Source organism: Rhinoraja longicauda, chromosome 35 (genome assembly GCF_053455715.1).
Source record: "Rhinoraja longicauda isolate Sanriku21f chromosome 35, sRhiLon1.1, whole genome shotgun sequence".
NCBI classification, from domain to species: Eukaryota; Metazoa; Chordata; class Chondrichthyes; order Rajiformes; family Arhynchobatidae; genus Rhinoraja; species Rhinoraja longicauda.
The window spans coordinates 21,686,730-21,707,828 of record NC_135987.1 but is presented as its reverse complement, the minus strand read 5'-3'; the positions used below and the strand labels follow the sequence as shown (position 1 = coordinate 21,707,828).

The 21,099-nt window shown below is 45.4% G+C and overlaps 1 protein-coding gene across 1 annotated transcript in view; it reads left to right on the top strand.

The window, feature by feature from the left end:
- Nucleotides 1–9,328, top strand: part of ercc6 (excision repair cross-complementation group 6) — a 49,043-nt gene extending 39,715 nt beyond the window's left edge. The window contains exons 17-21 of the mRNA XM_078428337.1: nt 85–230; nt 3,129–3,875; nt 4,272–4,473; nt 4,962–5,040; nt 5,163–9,328. Coding sequence (XP_078284463.1) covers nt 85–230; nt 3,129–3,875; nt 4,272–4,473; nt 4,962–5,040; nt 5,163–5,576 — 1,588 coding nt within the window. The 3' untranslated portion in view covers nt 5,577–9,328. The remainder of the gene's footprint in view (nt 1–84; nt 231–3,128; nt 3,876–4,271; nt 4,474–4,961; nt 5,041–5,162) is intronic.
- The last annotated feature ends 11,771 nt before the right edge of the window (nt 9,329–21,099 follow it).

Here is a 21,099-nt window from a genome sequence, read left to right as displayed (position 1 = left end):
ATTTTTTATTACCAAAGAGGAAATTGTGAATCTTTTCACAAGTGGTTTCTTTAAATAAATTATGTCATTCGCACTTAATTACAGGCAAATTTTCAAGCAGTTCCTGTGTAATCGAGTACTGAAGGATCCGAAGCAGAGGCGGTTTTTCAAATCTAATGATCTTACGGAGCTTTTCACATTAAGCAGCCCAGATGGTTCTCAGGGAACAGAAACAAGTGCAATCTTTGCAGGTACTACTGCATTAATGTGAAGAAGTAAAAGAATACATTGTAAAATAGATTGCAATTCACCATGTTTGCTGTCCTTCATCAACAACAATGTATACCTTGTAAATCCTCATGCAGAGTTCAAGAAAGAGTTGCATTATATCCACACAACAAAATGCAGATGCTGTCATCTTGGGCAAAAATGCTGGGGGAACTCAGTGGGTCAGGCAGCTTCTTTGGAGGGAGCAGACAATGTTTTGGGTCAGGACCCTTCTTTCAGCATGAGGTGTGTCCATTCTGAAGTGTAAAAGGGGAACCGTACCAACCAGTTTACACAGAGCAAGGTTCTGCAATCTACTGTAGCTAGACAGCTTAGACAATAGACAATAGGTGCAGGAGTAGGCCATTCGGCCCTTCGAGCCAGCACTGCCATTCAATGTGATCATGGGTGATCATTCTCAATCAGTACCCCGTTCCTGCTTTCTCCCCATACCCCCTGACTCCGCTATCCTTAAGAGCTCTATCTAGCTCTCTCTTGAATGTATTCAGAGAATTGGCCTCCACTGCCCTCTGAGGCAGAGAATTCCACAGATTCACAACTCTGACTAAAAAAGTTTTTCCTCGTCTCTGTTCTAAATGGCCTACCCCTTATTCTTAAACTGTGGCCCCTGGTTCTGGACTCCCCCAACATTGGGAACATGTTTCCTGCCTCTAACATGTCCAACCCCTTAATAATCTTATATGTTTCGATAAGATCCCCTCTCATCCTTCTAAATTCCAGTGTATACAAACCTAGTCGCTCCAGTCTTTCAACATATGACAGTCCCGCCATTCCGGGAATTAACCTAGTAAACCTACGCTGCACGCCCTCAATAGCAAGAATATCCTTCTTCAAATTTGGAGACCAAAACTGCACACAGTACTCCAGGTGCGGTCTCACTAGGGCCCTGTACAACTGCAGAAGGACCTCTTTGCTCCTATACTCAACTCCTCTTGTTATGAATGCCAACATTCCATTGGCATTCTTCACTGCCTGCTGTACCTGCATGCTTCCTTTCAGTGACTGATGCACTAAGACACCCAGGTCATGTTGTACGTCCTCTTTTCCTAACTTGACACCATTCAAATAATAATCTGCCTTCCTATTCTAGAGCCACCTCCTTAAGCACCCTGGGATGCAGACCATCAGGCCCTGGGGATTTATCAGCCTTGAGTCCCATTAGTCTACCCAAAACTTTTTCCTGCCTAATGTGGATTTCCTCCAGTTCCTCTGTCACCCTAGGATCTCTGGCCACTAGAACATCTGGGAGATTGTTTGTATCCTCCTCAGGGAAGACAGATCCAAAGTACCGGTTCAACTCTTCTGCCATTTCCTTGTTCCCCATAATAAATTCCCCTGCTTCTGTCTTCAAGGGACCCACATTTGCCTTGACTATTTTTTTCCTCTTCACATACCTAAAAAAGCTTTTACTATCCTCCTTTATATTATTGGCTAGTTTACCCTCGTACCTCATCTTTTCTCCCCGTATTGCCTTTTTAGTTATCTTCTGTTGCTCTTTAAAAGAGTCTCAATCCTCTGGCTTCCCACTCTTCTTTGCTATGTTATACTTCTTCCCTTTTATTTTTATGTTGTCCTTGACTTCCCTTGTCAGCCACGGGTGCCTCTTACTCCCCTTAGAATCTTTCCTCCTCTTTGGGATAAATTGATCCTGCAACTTCTGCATTATTCCCAGGAATACCTGCCATTGCTGTTCCACAGTCTTCCCTGCTAGGGCCTCCTTCCAGTCAATTTTGGCCAACTCCTGCCTCATGCCTCTGCAATCCCCTTTGCTATACTGTAATACTGACATCTCCGATTTTCCCTTCTCCCTCTCCATTTGTAGAGTAAAACTTATCATATTGTGGTCACTGCCTCCTAATGGCTCATTTACCTCGAGTCCCCTTATCAGGTCAGGTTCATTACGTAAACTAAATCCAAAATTGCCTTCTCCCTGGTAGGCTCCAGTACAAGCTGTTCTAAGAATCCATCTCGGAGGCACTCCACAAACTCTCTTTCCTGGGGTCCAATACCAACCTGATTTTCCCAGTCTACCTGCATGGTGAAATCTCCCATGACCACCGTAGCATTACATTTGCGACATGCCAATTTTAGCTCCTGATTCAACTTGCACCCTATGTCGAGGCTACTGTTTGGGAGCTTGCTTTTTGTTATTGGTTGAGAGATGAACAGTGCCCAATGTTCACAATTCCAATGGTTTCTTGTGTTTGTGTGCATCCACCTGACAGGGCAGAGGAAGCTTCAATGTAATAGTTGATCAACAAGACAGCATTGTTGTCAGGGCAGCACTTCAGCTCTGGTTTCTGCAGTGGGACTTGAACCCACGATCTTCAGACTCCAGTGTCGGTTCTACCCACTGACTATTGTAGAAACAAAGAACTGCAGATGCTGGTTAATAGACAAAAGGAGACAAAGTGCTGGAGTAACTCAGCCGGTCAGGAAACATCTCTGGAGAACGTGGGCAAGTGACGTTTCGGGTCGAGCCCCTACAGACTGCAGAATATATTATCTATCCAGTTCTCCAGAGTTGTTGCCTGACCTGCTGAGTTTCTCAAGCACTCAGTGTCCTAAACTGACGACTCTGTTGTGCCTTGATAATTTACCCCCAGAGGATGATGGCACAGTTTTGTTTCCTGTAAGAAACTGAACTGAAAGATCAGATGATAAGGGAAAGACTGATTCCAGCAAATATGTAGTGGGCGGCAGAAATTACCAGCCGGGAAGGGTGAGTCTGTGCTTGATTGTTGCATGTTCTGTAGTATCCAGCATCATTTTCCAGCAAACTAATTTACTTTGAAATGCAGTGAAATAAGGTTGTGCTAGTGCATATATCAAATACTACAATTTTGTTTGCATTCTGGCAGGCACGGGGTCAGATGTTCAAGTGCCAATCACACTCAAAAAGAAAACTGGAAGAATTTCTACTTCTTCACAGAAACGAAAACCCTTTCCATCAGACCAAGATGCCATCAAGCGTCTTAAGTTGCGATGGAGTTCGTCTTTCCAACGTGATGCACAGAAAAAACCTGCAGACAAGAGTTCTGATGGTTCACTAAATCAAGTGAGACAGAGCAATAATTGTGATAGCTCTGAAACTCTGCCTCAGGTAAAACTAGAAATGAAAGGTGCTGAATGTCCATCTAATTTAAGTACTGAATATCATGGCTTGCATAACAGAAATGAACCCACCAATCTGCTGCACAAGACAACTAACAGCAAATGTAAAAGCTTGACCCAATTATCTGATGACCAAGATCCAGGGCAATCTGCATCAGACGAGGAGAGAAAAAGCAGGCAACTACTTCCAGCAACATTGCATAATAGAGCAGATGCCAGCAAAGGCTGTGGACTGCTTCATAAGCACCAGTCTAAATCCAAACATCAGCTCTCAGGACGTGACCAGGATGGCACTCTTTCAGACAGTGGATGTAAAGCTAAGCACAAACACAGAAACCACAAGCAACACAGGGATGCACATTGCGAAGGTGCAATCATTCCACACCTGGTAAAGCGGCATAAAATTAAAAAGAGGGGCTCTGAGGAACAGAATGAGAAGGAAAGCCGCAGGCAGAGTGACGATTATGTGTTGGAAAAGCTCTTCAAAAAATCAGGTAATTCTGCTCATTCATATTTATCTTTGGCACCTTCACAAAATAAGAAAATATTATAATTGACATCTTTCTGTTATATTACAATGAAATCCAATATTTCAAGAGTAGCTCAGACACGCTGTTAGATACATAATTATGCTACTTAGCACTGTGATGAGACTTCATTAAGTCTAATTGAGCAGAAGAGCAAATATCAAGTGCTCTGAATCTGATGTCAGGTAAGAATGCACATTACTTTTTCCAATATTGCTTTTAATTTCTTTATTGTGAGTTGACAATAGTGGGAAGCTAAGGTAATCAGAAATAGCAGTACAGTTACTCCTGGAATGAGCACAGGGAAGATGAAAGCTGTGCTAGAATTGGCATTTAATTTTGCTGTTTTCTGGGTTTCTCGAGGAATCCACAGTGTGATGAAACATGACGTTATTATGGAGTCCTCCAACCCAGATTATGTGCTGGTGGAAGCAGAGGCTAATCGTGTGGCACAGGAGGCTTTGAAAGCACTGAAGGCATCAAGACAACGTTGTCTGGCTGCCCCTTCTGGTGTTACATCCAGGATCAGCAACAGTCAGTCACCAGGAACAGGCGCGGGGCCAAAGTAAGATATGTGACATCAATGTAAATTCTTCCCATATTTTTCTTCATTATTTTTACAGCATAATGTGTGCCAGCTTTCAGGCCATTCCCTCAACACCATTCTCCCTCTTCCGTAACTTATTCTCTCGCATGCAGTCATTTATCCCGCCTTTATTCCCACTTGGTTATCCCGCGGCCCACATGCTGCAGAGGAATTTGCAGGAGCTCGTTAACGTGCCAACTGACAAGGCCTTTGGGTTATAGAAGGCAACCAGAGCAGAGCAAACATTTAGGAACCAAGTCGGGCTCAAATTGGTGTTGGTGGAGCACATTACTGCAGGACTGAGGGAACAGCGAGAGAATGGCAGGAACCTTATTTCATTGCTCTACAAACCTAAAAAGCAATATCATGCATTTGAAGTAAAACACATAACATACTGAGTGAGCATTTTGAACATTTAATCGTGTAAAGTGAAAGTTCAACATTATTTACCTTTTCTCTTGTCCCAGGTTGAGATTTGGTCAGAAGAAAAACCCATTGATCCCAACCAGTAGTCCTGCTTCCAAATCTGTACCAGAAAAATGCAAGGTATTTATTGACGTGACTTTTACAAATTAATAAAAAGAATAGCAGTATATTGCCAGGATGACAGTAACTGGAGTTTGGCAACCATTGGGATGGATCAGTGATTTTGTTTTTTTTATGGTCAGGATGCTGCTACACCAGAAAGGAACCAGTCAGCCAGAGCTCATTTCAGCGGCGTTGGAACAGAGGAGACGAGTCGTGCACTTCCATCCTCATCTTCATTGCTGGCCAAAATGCGTGCCAGGAACCACCTGACCCTCTCGCAGGTACTGGAGGCTGACGAGAGTTGTGGGCCGGGCACGGCACCTCCCCCCGTTCCAACCGAACACGATGATCTGTTGGTGGAAATGAGGAACTTCATTGCATTCCAGGCCGGTAATGATGGACAAGCAACCACGGCAGAGTTGTTGCAGGAGTTCCAGTCCAGGTTATCGTCCGCGCAGACGGTTGTCTTCCGAGAACTGCTCCGCAACCTGTGCACCTTCCACAGAAGCTCCTCAGGAGACGGGGTCTGGAAACTGAAACCAGACTTCCGGTGAACATTCCTGCCGATCCCATTGCCGAATGTCCCGGAGACGATGTGGCAGCTATTGATTTAATTGCTGCTAAGTAAAGTCATTATTTTATAAATAAAGATTAAATTATCCATGACAAATTTTGTAAAAGTTAACAAATATTCTTTCTACATCTGTCCAGGACAGCTTAATTAATCTGTGTCCATTTTAGTCAGTGGCCTAGACTTAAAAGAAAGATCTTTATATTGAGCTTTGATATTTAATATTGAGAATATGGTGCTACCTACCTCAGGAGGAAACTGCATGCTTTAAAGTTAAATATGTGACAAGTTTAAATTCATTATGATTACTACAATATATTACTAATTTATTATTGGATCACCTGTAACTTTAGTCAGTTTGATAATGAGTTTAAATTGGCCTTTTGTAATAAATCTAATAGCATGGATAATAATTCCAAATGATAATTAAGAACTAGAATAATATTATCATGTGATAATTAAGAACTGGGATAATGTTATCCCAAGTAATAATTAAGAACTGGATATTGAGAAGGATCCTAAATAAATGGAAGTTAGATCTCCATTTGATAAGCTTTGTGCATTTATAGATGATCAAGTTACAAAGTTTGCTTATGTAGGATGCCAGAATCTTGAGTGAAAGTCAGACTCGACTTGGTTTTGAAGATGGGGAGAACCATGCATTGAGTGCTATGCCATGGTCACTTCACTGCCGATCATTCGTCCTGGTGTTTGAAGGATATTTGAAGTTTACAGTCAGTGAATTGCTTTCTAATGTGTGCTCACTATATGTGTACATGCATAATACGTATGCACAAGTTCAGCAACATCAACTTAATCACCGATTGATCATTTTGTTTTTGGATTGTTGGCTCGGGCATTGAGAGAACTTCCTGCAAGTTTACACATGGTGCCATTGGACATTTTATACTAATTTGAACAGACTTGTAAGTAAGCAACTTTATGGACTTGGGTCAGGCAGCATCTGTGAAGAGAGAAATAGTTCAAGATCCAAGTCATTAGAAACAGATAAAGTTCAGCAAAGAGCTTGAGGTGTGTAGGAAACAAAGGGAATGTCAATGATAAGGTGAAGAACAAGACACACTGGTGCAAATGGTGCTGGCAGGGAGAGCATAGTGATGGTACGTCAAGTGCAGCTCACCTCTCTGGGGCAACAGCAGTTAGAAGGAGATGAATGATAAATGAGAGAGAACAATGTTGGAATTGTGCAGTACAAAATGCTGCAGGTGCTGGAAATCTGAAATAAAAGAGAATTCTAGAAACACACAGCCAGTTTGGTGACAACTGCGTGGGAAGAAACACAGGCCGTGCCCCAGGCTGGTGACCTTTCATTTCAGTTGTTCTGAAACAAACTGGAAAGGCTGGTTGTCTGAAATCACTGAAATTCAGTATTCAGGGCTGCGATTTTTCTGCATGGAAGATCAGATGCTGTCTCTTGAACGTGTGTTGGGCTTTGTTGGAACAGTCTAATAGGACAAAGATAGATCAGAATGGGGTGGGGACTTAAACATGAACAACTGTAGGGTGAAGTCAACATTGCAGACTAAACCACTTTGCACTACATGTACTTATGTAAGGCTTGACTACTCATGCACAGTATGATTTGACAATAGCACACAAGGTTTTCTCACTATCTCGGTACGCATGGCAATAATATATCTAACCTCTATATTGGGAAAACTGAATGCGTTAAAACAATGAGATTGCTGCATCACCTGGAAGGAGTGTTTGTTTAACTTAGTGACACAGCATGGAAACAGACCCGTCAGCCTACCGAGTACATGCTGACCATTGATTACCTGTTCACTAGTTCTATGCTATCCCACTTTCTCATTCACTCCCTCCACACCATTAAACAATTGAACTTGAGGCAATTTACAGAGGCTAATGAACCCACAAACCCACAGGCCCGGGATGTGGGAGGAAACCAGAGCACCCGTGCAGTCACAGATAGAACGTGTAATGTGGAATTTGGGACCCTGGATGTTGGAAAGGGAGGCCATTACACATTTCCTTTCATCTCTTTCCACCATCCAGCAACACACAATACTCCTAGGTGGTGGATTAATTCTGTTGAACTGGACCACATTACGGCGTAAACTGTACTGCAGGTGGTGTTATGATGTGACTGTGAAAGATACTAGATTGCTAACTGTTCAGAGAAATGGCTCCTTTCAGTCCACAAAGGTGACCTTGAACTTCCAAAGATAGATGCAAAATGCTGGAGTAACTCAGCGGGACAGGCAGCATCTCTGGAGAGAAGGAATGGGTGACATTTCGGGTTGAGACCCTTCTTCAGATCGCTGCCTGTCCCGCTGAGTTACTCCAGCATTCTGTGTCTTATCTTTGGTTAAAACCAGCATCTGCAGTTCCTTCATACACCTAGAACTTCCAATTGCCTGTCACTCATTCTCCATGCCCACTCTGACTTGTGACTTTGGTCTCTTATGTTCTTGTAACAAACAAGAACATGAGCTTGAGGAACAGCGACTGATTTCTTATGCAGGCATTTTGCAAACATCAGTGCTCCAAAGTTGAATTCAATAATTTCAGATATCCAGCCTTTCCAGTTTGCATCAGAATTGGCCAGCTCTGGTGAAAGGCCATCAGCCTGTAACATTAACATGTGTTTTCTCCCTCCTCAGATGCTGCCAGACCTGCTGAGTATTCCCTGCATTTTCTATTTCCAGTAACTAACATTTTTTGCATCCCTCAGTTCCTCTTAATTGCTCCCTCCGCCCACTATATTAATTCATCTCCCATTTGCTTCTCCAGAAAGGTATGTTCTGAATAACTGAACTGACATCTAGAATGGGTTGGTTATCATAAGAGGAAAGGTCGGACGGGCTGGGCTTGTATCATGTATCATGTATCCAGCAGAGTAAGAAGGAACTTGGTTGGATGAAATAATACCCTGTGGGGTCTTGTGAGGGAAAATCTAGAACCAGGTAGAGATTAGGATAAATAGTTTAGCTGAGAATTGAGAGTTTCGATAAAAGGTTACTGAGGTATGTGCGGGTTTGTAGTTAAAATACCCCCAGTGTATCGGATAAAACTAGTGTAGGAAAGAACTGCAGATGCTGGTTTAAATCGAAGGTAGACACAAAATGCTGGAGTAACTCAGTGGGTCAGGCAGCATCTTGGGAGAGAAGGAATGGGTTGAGACCCTTCTTCAGACCCGAAACGTCACACATTCCTTCTCTCCCGAGATGCTGCCTGACCCGCTGAGTTATTCCAGCATTTTGTGTCTACCTTGGGTAAAACTAGTGTACAGGTGATCGCTGGTCGGCTTGGACCCGGTGGGCCATTGGGCCTGTTTCCACGCAGTATCTGTAAACTAACCCAAACTAAATATGGAGATGTGCCTAGCTAGTCCAGTAAAAGGGTGTAAGATAATCCCTTTTATTCGTAATTTTGGTGGAAAAGTTAAATGTACACGATGAATTAAAAAATATATATTCCACCTTTATTGCCTGAATGATACAACATTGAACATCCCAACAAATAATGGCTGCAGTTCCAAGTGGTACTCTTTGATCACAGCATCGTTTATTAACAATGTACATGAAATGTACTACAGAAGGGTTCTGTAAAAATACCAATGTTTTTACCATGCTTGTACTTGAGTTTGACCTGATTATATCTATGTATGGTATATATGATCTGTTTGGATAGCATGCAAAAACAAAACTTTTCACTGTAACTGTGTACATGGGCAATAATAAACCTAAACCTTTAGAACATTTTTAAGAAGTGACCATTGTTTGTGCCCCGTTATAGATTGCACCAGTCGTTGGTTAATGAGTTTTTGATGCATCAGGGTTTAGCTGTAATCTGTAGACTGTTACAAACCCACTCCCCCTTGTATCCGTAACCTTGGAATTTATTCATCCAAACTTCCAAATCTCTTCACCTAATCGTTGTTTTATTCTGCCAGTGCCCGGATTCATCTCTTTGCTCTAAACTAAGATCCTTTTACAGGACGAAGATTTATCATTTGCACAATTTCTGGTGTTTTGAGATCTTGCACAGCACGGTGGCGAAGCGGTAGAGTTGCTGCCTCACAGCGCCAGAAACCAGGGTTCGATCCTGTCCATGGGTGGTGTCTGTACGGAGTTTGTACGTTCTCCCCCATGATCTGCTTGGGTTTTCTCTGGGATCTCCGGGTTCCTCCCACACTCCAAAGACGTACAGGTTTGTAGGTTAATTGGCTTGGTATAAATGTAGCAATTGTCCCCACCGTATGTAGGATAGTGTTAATGTGCGAGGATCGCTGGTTGGTGCGGACTCGGGGGGACAAAGGGCCTGCTTCCGCGCTGTATCTCTAAACCAAACTAAACTAAATCTAGCTGCAAGTGTATGTTATTATGTTCTATGTGTTAATACCATTCCCTGGTGTAATGTGATCAGTGTGAAGAAGCGTCTCAGCCCATAACGTCACCCATTCCTTCCATCCAGAGATGCTGCCTGTCCCGCTGAGTTACCCCAGCATTTTGTGTCTGTCCTGGTGTAATCTGTCAGCTCTGTTGTTGGCAGAACAATCCCAACTGAACCAGAAAACTGATATCTGCATTCTCACTCTACGTACAATTATGATTTAAAACTTTTTTGCACACTCTGGTTGCATTTTCAAAACGTTAACATTCGTGTGATTTGTTTATATTTGCTGAAAAATGTTTAGCTTTTCTGGTAAAGTAAGATTCATGGTTATTCCTCCACTGATGTTGCCCAGCCTGCTGAGTTCCTCCAGCACTTTTTTTCTGCTCAAGATTCCAGTATTTGCAGTCTTTCTATTTCACTGCTACACTGTGAAATCTCAAGGTATGCCAACTTTGAAGAGGTTCTCCTCTCTCCAGCAGGAGTTCTGTGTGAGACCCTCTTCCACTACTCCCCCTCCGTGAGTCCTGCTGCTCTCCTGATCTTTGACCTTATCTGAGCCAGACTCACTACCACAGCCAGTCTGAAGAGAGGTCTCGACCCGCAATTAGGAGGATGAGAGGGGATCTTATCGAAACATATAAGATTATTAAGGGGTTGGACACGTTAGAGGCAGGAAACATGTTCCCAATGTTGGGTGAGTCCAGAACCAGGGGCCACAGTTTAAGAATAAGTGGTAGGCCATTGAGAACGGAGATGAGGAAAAACGTTTTCAGTCAGAGAGTTGTGAATCTGTGGAATTCTCTCCCTCAGAAGGCAGTGGAGGCCAATTCTCTGAATGCATTCAGGAGAGAGCTAGATAGAGCTCTTAAGGATAGCGGAGTCAAGGGGTATGGGGAGAAGGCAGGAACGGGGTACTGATTGAGAATGATCAGCCATGATCGCATTGAATGGCGGTGCTGGCTCGAAGGGCCGAATGGCCTCCTGCACCTATTGTCTATTGTCTAATATCATCTGCCCATTCCCTCCACAAATACTACCTGACCCGCTGAGTTCCTACCGCCCTTTTTTTGCTCATAATTCATGTAATACCTGCCATTACATTCTGAGAAGTTGTATTTCAATAGACAATTATCGTGTTCATACACCATAGTTAATAGTTTAGGTCTGCACTCATGTAATATCTGAATGTAGAAAATATCAACAGATGCTTTTTGGGGGGTGGGGGGGGTGAGGTGTAGGGAAAAGTAAAATTAGATACCAATGGATATTGAACTTAAAAGGCTTCAGCAAAAATGTGATAAAAGATGGAAATGTGTGACAGACGATTCAGAGAATGCTCGGCATTCAATCCCTTTACAGATTGCTCCGCTCACTTGTCATTAACACAGGAACAGAGCATCTATCTAATCTATATACTAAAACTCTCGTTTGTTTGTTTGTTTGTTCCTGAATTACAGCCAAAACGGTGCACGATAGCGCAACAATTTTAGGCCCACCTTACTCACCGTCGTCCTTTTTGGTGCTAATGGAAGAAGTTTAATTGAAATCGGTGTTATATTTTTAAAGTCATTCACATTTTAAAGTTTAAATCTATCTCCTCGGAAGGGGGAGGGGGTGGAGGGAGGGGAGGGAGGGAGGGGGGATGATAAGGGGGGTTGAGGGGGAGAGCAAGGGGAGGGAGGGGGACGGGAGGGGGGAGAGGGTGCTGCACCAATGCAGGAGAGGTTTGGGTCCAACGGGTCCACTTGGTCTAGTAGTTTTCTAAAGTTGGACTGTTCGATGTAAAGGATTTCATTCTCAAATAAATATTTTATGACTGACATTGAACTTCTTTACATAATTGTACAGAAACCATTCTTTACCATGTCCAGCAATGCATTTAAAATGTTCATATTGATTTCCAAGCACATTTAATAATTATCAATCTATTAGTATTACTAAGATTGAAGACAACACCAGCTGCTGTCAATTTATGTCTGAATAAAATTAAGATGAAAGGCAAAATATTACAAATGCTGGAAATTAGAAATAAAAAACAAAGAAATTCCTCCTCATCTCCTTCCTAAAGGAACGTCCTTTAACTTCGAGGCTGTGCCCTCTGGTCCTAGACTCAAGTTGTGAGAACTCTCTCAAACAGGGAGGGTTACTAATTAAATAGGGTCTGTCCCAGTTACGCGACTTTTAAGGCGACTGTCAAAGTCGTAGCAGATCGCCAAAATTTTCTTTGACCCTACGACAATGACCACGACAATGCCGAGTCAGGTCGGAAACATCGTGAGATCCCCACGCTTACCTGACCGTCAAACTGTCGCCTCCAATCTACCTGTCAAATGTCCTGACGGTAAATAAATGGGTTGAACAAAACTATCTTCTGGTATCTTCAAATGGCTTTTCTTAATTTAATATTACGTGCTTCTAAATGCATCTGTGACAACCTAGCAAACCTGGGGACAGCGTGCGACAGACAGCGCCCGCAATAAGCTACGATACCTGGCGACAAGCCAGCTGTCGCCGAGAAATTGCTAGCAGGTAAGTTTTTCTGCGACGCGCCGAGATCCGCTGCGATTCATTGAAGACTCCTCACGATCGTGCCTGCGACATCCCGGCGAACATTCGGCAGCAGCCTAGTCGCCGGCAGTCGCCTTAAAATCGCCTAAGTGGGACAGGCCCTTGTACATTAGGAGGGCGGCAGAAATGTGCACGGAGATTCATCGTTGCCCCAGAGGGGGGAGGGGTGAGGGGGGGGGGGGGGGGGAACAGGAGGGGAAAGAAAAAACTGACGGGAGGGGATGGGGTGGAGGGGCAGACCTGTGTCATTGGTTGCACTCCAGACTGGTTTTGGACTTATGGCAGGTTACCTGGTATTAACGATTATTAATTTATTGCATTATTGATTCTTGTATAGTTATGTGTGTGTGTTATTACAATAATGACCCTGTAAAGATACAGCAAGTTAGAACGGCACTGTTCCCTTACCCGTTCAGATGACAATTAAACACTCACGACTCTTGGCCCTACAAATACACACTTTAATATCAAACAGGATCATTGCACTTTGTTGAACTGACGCTTTCTTGTCAATTACATTTTACTGATTATCCCGCCCCAAGACCTAACCTCGTGGAAACCCAAGGAACATATTGGATTAGATAACAGTGTCAACGGAATTGTTAGCTACTAATGAAAAACAACAACAGGCCTGCGAGAATCTACTAGATTTTCCCCGTGAGAAAGTACTAATGAAAATAAGGCCTTTAATTCTCCTCGCCACCCCCTCACGCATTAAATAATGCTTTATAATCATTTAATGGAGCCTTTAGTTAATGAATCTGTTGTGGAGAAAAGTTTGACAGGAAATTAAATTTGCTTCAGTCTGTTTCGAATTGACAGTAAATGATTGTAACGCAAATCTTAGCAAATATATTGAGAGTAACGGGACAGCTTGTCTTATTTAAACTGATGTGCAGAATTGAAATACGGAAATCCTGGTGTTTGGGCAAAAGTTAACTTCATAAGTGATGGGAGCAGAATTAGGCCATTCGGCCCATCGTCTACTCCGCCATTCAATCGTGGCTGATCTATCTCTCCCTCCCAACCCCACTCTCCTGCCTTCTCCCCATAACACCTGACACCCGTACTATCATATCATATATATACAGCCCGAAACAGGCCTTTTCGGCCCACCAAGTCCGTGCCGCCCAGCGATCCCCGTAAATTAACACTATCCTACACCCACTAGGGACAATTTTTACATTTACCCAGCCAATTAACCTACATACCTACGTACTAATCAAGAATCTATCTCTGCCTTAAAAATATCAATTGACGGCCTCCACAGCCTTCTGTGAAACAATCCCCATGTAGCTGGGTGGCAGTGTGAACTGTGAGGAAGATGCTATGAGGATGCAGGGTGACTTGGACAGGTTGGGTGAGTGGGCGGATGCATGGCAGATGCAGTTTAATGTGGATAAGTGTGAGGTTATCCACTTTGGTGGCAAGAACAGGAGGGCAGATTATTATCTGAATGGTGTCAAGTTAGGAAAAGGGGACGTACAACGAGATCTGGGTGTCCTAGTGCATCAATCACTGAAAGGAAGCATGCAGGTACAGCAGGCATTGAAGAAAGCCAATGGAATGTTGGCCTTCGTAACAAGAGGAGTTGAGTATAGGAGCAAAGAGGTCCTTCTGCAGTTGTACAGGGCCCTAGTGAGACTGCACCTGGAGTACTGTGTGCAGTTTTGGTCTCCAAATTTGAGGAAGGATATTCTTGCTATTGAGGGCGTGCAGCGTAGGTTCACTAGGTTAGTTCCCGGAATGGCAGGACTGTCATATGTTGAAAGAATACAACGACTAGGCTTGTATACACTGGAATTTAGGATGAGAGGGGATCTTATTGAAACATACAAGATTATTAAGGGGTTGGACACGCCAGATGCAGGAAACATGTTCCCGATGTTGGGGGAGTCCAGAACCAGGGGCTACAGTTTAAGAATAAGGGGTAGGCCATTTAGAACCGAGACGAGGAAAAACTTTCACCCAGAGAGTTGCGAATCTGTGCAATTCTCCGCCTCAGAAGGCAGTGGAGGCCGATTCTCTGGATGCATTCAAGAGAGAGTTAGAGAGAGCTCTTAAAGATAGCGGAGTCAGGGGGTATGGGGAGAAGGCAGGAACAGGGTACTGATTGTGGATGATCAGCCATGATCACATTGAATGGCGGTGCTGGCTCGACGGGCCGAATGGCCTCCTCCTGCACCGATTGTCTATTATATCAAAAGCCTAAAACAAAAAAACGAGATGGTACAAATCGGAAATAAATCTGGAAAGGTTTATCTGGACAGTGGTCGGTCTGAGAAGTTAACGCGTTTCTTCTCCCCAGTCCAAAGCTTGACCTGATGAGTATTTCCTGGATTTTCTGGTTCAAAAGAAACAACTGGCAATCAGAAATCCGTCACGGTTCCCGGGATGCGATCTCTGGTACATTTTGTTATTTCCCTGTTAACATTCTTGTAGTTGATTTTCTTAAATATATAGTGTAAGAAAATAACTGCAGATGCTGGTACAAATCGAAGGTACTTATTTCACGAAATGCTGGAGTAACTCAGCAGGTCAGGCAGCATCTCAGGAGAGAAGGAATGGGTGAGGTTCGGGTCGAGACCCTTCTTCAGACTGATATATATATATAGTGTGTGTGTGTGTGTGTGTGTGTGTGTGTGTGTGTGTGTGTGTGTGTGTGTGTGTGTCTGTGTGTGTCTGTGTGTGTGTGGTCGTGTGTGCATATATGCGTGTACGTGTGTCTGTGTGTCTGTGTGTATCTATGCGTGTGTGTGTGTGTGTGTGTGTGTGTGTGTGTGTGTGTGGCCGTGTGTGCGTGTGTGTATATATGCGTGTACGTGTGTCTGTGTGTCTGTGTGTATCTATGCGTGTGTGTGTGTGTGTGTGCGTGTGCGTTAAGGTGAAATAAATAGCTCAGAGGGAACTTTTAAAAGTTTCCTAACTGGTGTATCCCCCCCTTGTTCCTCAAACTCTGAGTTTAGCTCGATCTGTGTGGGAAGGAACTGCAGTGCTGGTTTAAACCAAAGACAGACACAAAAAGCTGGAGTAACTCAGCAGGACAGGCAGCATCTCTGGAGAGAAGGGCTGGATCCCAGAGATGTTGCCTGTCCCGCTGAGTTACTCCAGCTTTTTGTGTCCATTTTCAGATTAGCTTGATCTGTTTGGATAACCCATTATTTGTTGACCTGGGAAATGACCTGCTCAGGTGATATATTGTCCCAGTTGGAACCCACCCCTTCCCCGTGTTTGGCCTGAACTTGTTTAACCTGACTTTGCATTTTCACCTCCATTCTTCAATTCTCTCTCAAATGCAACAAAAAAAAAACTTTCGAAGGATTTAAGACGAAATGAAAGAAAAAAATAATAAAGTTGGTATGTCCACACCTCAGTCTGAAGAAGGATCTCGACCCGAAATGTCGTCTGTCCGTTCCCTCCACAGATGCTGCCCGACCAGCTCTGTGCGCTTTGCTCCAGATTCCAGCATCTGCAGTTCCCAGCGCCTCTGTAATTCCTAGAAGATAACACAAGTAGCTGGAGTGTCTCAGCGGGACAGGCAGCATCTCTGGAGAGAAGGAACGGGTGACGTTTCGGGTCGAGACCCTTCTTCAGATGGAGAGTCAGGAGAAAGGAAAACGAGAGCTAAAGACGGTGAGGTAGAGAGATAAAGGACAATGAATAAAAGTTATGCGAAAAGGTAACGACGATAAAGGAAACAGACCATTGTTAGGACTGACAATGAGTCCTGTCTGTTCCTCGTGTGTTTCAGAGCGCGATTCACCTGTAGCTCCCCACCTGAGAGAGAACAGACCTAGTCTAGTTGGACATCCCTCGCACAAGCGACCCGGCATCATTCGCCACAGATCCACCACTTTAGATATGCGTCTGTCGCCGCTGTTATCGGACTCCCAGTCGCTGTAGTCGAGGCACATGCTTACAACGCAGTGCAAGGGCAGATGGAGTTTCAATTCTAATATATAAGCATCTGTATCAAGACAGATTAAGTTTAGAACTCTTTGCTCGGCCTAAGTTTAACAAAGTCAGTATCCAAACTAGAAAGAACCCTGACGATTCCACCAAACTTGGTCAAATGGTTATTTAAGAATCCTGAAAGGGTTAGGAATATCCGTTATATATGATGCAGAAACGTCAACGAAAGCCCCCGTTCACTTGCCCGATCAATGCCAATATTAACAGGGAACATATTCACAAATGGGCCAAGACACCGTGTAGGAAGGAACTGCGTCTCCACATCTCTCGTCGCCTATATCTCTCGTCTCCCTTCTCCCTAACCAGTCTGAGGAAGGGTCTCGACCCGAAACACCACCCGAACCTTCTCTCCACAGATGCTGCCTGACCCGCTGAGTTACTCCAGTATGTTGTGTCTATCTTCAGTGTAAACCAGCATCTGCAGTTCCTTCCAAAACACACATGAAATCAGGAGAACCGCGGCCCAAGAACAATGTTTATTTTTCTAAGTCCGAGCTCTCCCTCGATCATACCTCAGACGCAAGAACCTTCAGACGGATTTACACCCAACAATAATGGAGCTATGTTCACACCTCGGTCTGAAGAAGGTCCTGCCCCGAAACATCTCTGTCCATCGCCTCCACAGATGCTGCCTGACCGCTGATCCTCCAACGCTGCGTGTTGTGCTCCCGGTCCCGGGTCCTGTTCCTCGTGTCCCTCTTGTCATTGTAAAGCCAGTGGCGGTCCCACCGACGTGCCAATGCCGACCCTTGTGGACGTCCATGTACGCCGGCCCCACGACCGCAGCCGCCGGCCCCACGACCGCAGCCGCCGGCCCCACGACCGCAGCCGCCGGCCCCACGACCGCAGCCGCCGGCCCCACGACCGCAGCCGCCGGCCCCACGACCGCAGCCGCCGGCCCCACGACCGCAGCCGCCGGCCCCACGACCGCAGCGGCCGGCCCCACGACCGCAGCCGCCGGCCCCACGACCGCAGCCGCCGGCCCCACGACCGCAGCCGCCGGCCCCACGACCGCAGCCGCCGGCCCCACGACCGCAGCCGCCGGCCCCACGACCGCAGCCGCCGGCCGCAGCCCCGCGGGCACGGGTGGATAAGCGGAGACTTCAGTCCTCACACACGTCCCAGGAACCTGCTCCCGGCCGCCGCTTCCCACCCCGGGGACAAGAGCAGCCACTCCTGGCAAAGATAGAGAGACACACAGAGAGGGAGGGAGGAGGGGGGCTGCTGGAGGGACTCAGCGGGTCAGGCAGCATCTGTGGAGGGAGTGGAAAGGCGACGTGTCGGTCGGGACCCCTCTTCAGGGCTGACCCAGAGTCTGCAGCGGGGAATGGAACCCCGAGGGCCGGCGAGCGCCGGGACCTCACCCCCTCACCCCCTCTACCCTCCCTCCCTCTCCCCCTCTCCCCCTCCCCTCTCCCCTTCTCCCCCCTCCCCCCTCTCCCCCCTACCCCCTCTCCTCCTCTCCCCCTCTCCCTCTCCCCTCTACCCTCTCTCCCTCTCCCCCTCTCCCCCTCCCCTCTCCCCCCTCCTCCCCCTTCCCCCTCTCCCCCCTCCTCCCCCCTTCCCCCTCTCCCCTACCCCCTCTTCCTCTCCCCCTCCCCCTCTCCCCTACCCCTCTCCCCCCTACCCCCTCTCCTCCTCTCCCCCTCTCCCTCGCCTCCTCTCCCCCTCTCTCCCTCCCTCCCTCCCCCTCTCTCCCTCCCCCTCTCTCCCTCCCCCTCTCTCCCTCTCCCTCCCCCTCTCTCCCTCCCCCTCTCTCCCTCCCCCTCTCTCCCTCTCCTCCTCTCTCCCTCTCCCCTCTCCCTCTCCTCCTCTCTCTCTCCCCCTCTCCCCCTCCCCCTCTCCCCCTCTTTCCCTCTCCCCCTCTTTCCCTCTCCCCCTCTTTCCCTCTCTTCCTCTCTCCCTCTCTCCATCTCTCCCTGCTTCCAACTTTGGATAGCAAATATTATTAATTAAAACAAGGAACAAATAAACCAAAGGAAAATTATATGTGCCTAAAAGAGGGGAAAGAAACAACGTTCAGATTCATTATGATTTGTGTGGACAGCTTCTCACTATATCTCGGTACGTGTGACAATGGAAACCCACTATCAATACCAGTTCTAACAGTTGGGGTCCCAGCACTGATCAGTCAAAGCTTCCAAACTCAATAATCATCCAGTATTTTTCCTACCTTCTGATCCTCAACTAATGCATTCATGTTCTTTAGTTAACTCCTTGTGGCATCTTTTCAAAAGCATTCCGAAAGTCCTAAAGCAACGTATTAACTTGTTTGCCTCATCCTGCTCATTACAGCATTCAGGTACTTCAACAGATTTAGGACATAGAACATAAAGCAGTACAGCACAGGAACAGGCCCTTCGGTCCACAATGCCCATGCCGAACATGATACCAAGAGCTTCCAATGGCAGCACGGTTGCACAGCGGTAGAGTTGCTGCCTCGCAGCGCCAGAGACTCAGGTTCGATCCCGACTATGGGCGCTGTCTGTACGGAGTTTGTACGCTCCCCCCTTGACCGCATGGGTTTTCTCAGAGATCTTCGGTTTCCTCCCACACTCCAAAGACGTACAGGTTTGTAGGTTAATTGGCTTGGTATAATGGTAAAATTGTCCCTTGTGTGTGTAGGATGGTGTCAGTGTGCGGGGATTGCTGGTAGGCACGGACTCGGTGGGCCGAAGGGCCACTTTCCGTGCTGTATCTCTAAACTAAATTAAACAAACTCTTATCTGTCTCCACATGATCCATATTCCTCCATTCTCTGCATATCCATGTGCCTATCCAAAAGCCTCTTAAATTGTTGATTGTATCTGCCTCCACCATCACCCCGGTAGCTTGTACCAGCCGCCACCACCCTCTGTTATAAATCTATCTCTGTTTATCTCCTTTAAACTTTACTCCCCTCACCTTAAAGCTCCGCCCTCTAGTATTTGATATTTCCCTCCTGAGAAAAAGGTTCTGACTGTCTACCCTATCTTTGCCTCTCATAATTTTAGATACTTCTATTAGATCTCCCCTCAACTTCCTGTGTTCCTTTTGGTATCCTTTCATCCCCGGGCGTTCCAGAGAAGCCAGTCCATCATTCCAACTTCTCCATTGTCAAACAGAATTGATCTTTCCTCAACCCATGTGGACTCTCTCCAAATTTTCTGCTATTTTTCCATTTTCCTGTTACCACTTCCTTCGAAACAGATCCCAGCATATTCCCTCTCAATATTGATATCAGGACATTTCAACTGCAACCATATATTTCACACTGACCGATTACAGAGGCATCCAGCTCTTGATGAAGCCTTCAGGAGTTCTCTCAGGAAGTTTATTAACAAGTTTCAAATTCCCCAGTTCAATTTCAAAACTTGACCATTGCCAGCACTGGCTTCTACTGATAGAATTACACTGGTATTAATGCAATATAATTACATTAATTTGTGGTAATTATCCATGCACATTGAAGATGGTGAAATGTTTATAGATAGTAATAAATATTTAATACAGAGAGCTGTTAACAATAACCATTTTCATTTTTAACTGGCTTTAAGTTGTTGTGAGTGGGGTGCCACTGGGATTGTTGTTGGGGCCACAGCTACTTCCCATCTATAATTAATGACACAGAGAATGGCACTGATTGCAAAGAATCCAGGTTTACTGATGGCACAGCTCAGTGGCTCAGCAGTAGAGTTGCTGCCTTACAGTGCCAGAGACCCACGTTCAATCCTGACTATGGGTGTTGTCTGCATGGACTTTGTACCTGCGTGAGAACTGTGGTTTCCTCCCACACTCCAAAGACATCCAGGTTTGCAGGTTAATTGACTTGGTATAAATGTTAAAAAAAATATTCCTGCTGTAGGATAGTGTTATTGTGCGGGGATTGCTGGTCGGTGCGGACTCGATGGGCCGAAGGGCCTGTTTCCACGCTGTATCTCTAAACTAAACTCAACACAATAATGGAATTTGCCAAACCACAACTTGTACTGGCAGATATTGAGGGTTATTTATCGAGAGTCAAGAGTGTTTTATTGTCGTGTGTCCCAGACAGAACAATTATATTCTTACTTGCAGCAGCACAACACAATATGTAAACATATTTAGAATAAGGGGTCGGCCATTTAGGACTGAGGTAATGAAAAGCTTTTTCACCCAGAAAGTTGTGAATCTGTGGAATTCTCTGCCTCAGAAGGCAGTGGAGGCCAATTCTCTGAATGCATTCAAGAGAGAGCTAGATAGAGCTCTTAAGGATAGCGGAGTCAGGGGGTATGGGGAGAAGGCAGGAACGGGGTACTGATTGAGAATGATCAGCCATGATCACATTGAATGGCGGTGCTGGCTCGAAGGGCCGAATGGCCTACTGCTGCACCTATTTTCTATGTTTCTATATGGAAGCCACATACTGTAATAGCCTGAAGAAGGGTCCCAACCCAAAACATCACCAAGCATGTACTCCAGCAACTCTGCTTAGTTACTCCAGCACTTGTGTCTTGCTCCATAATGGCAATCTATTTTCTAGTGCCTATTAACTGACTGCCCTGACAGGTGTATCCAGTAATTTAAAGCTAATAATATTTTGGAAAATTATTTTTATTCCTTCTCTG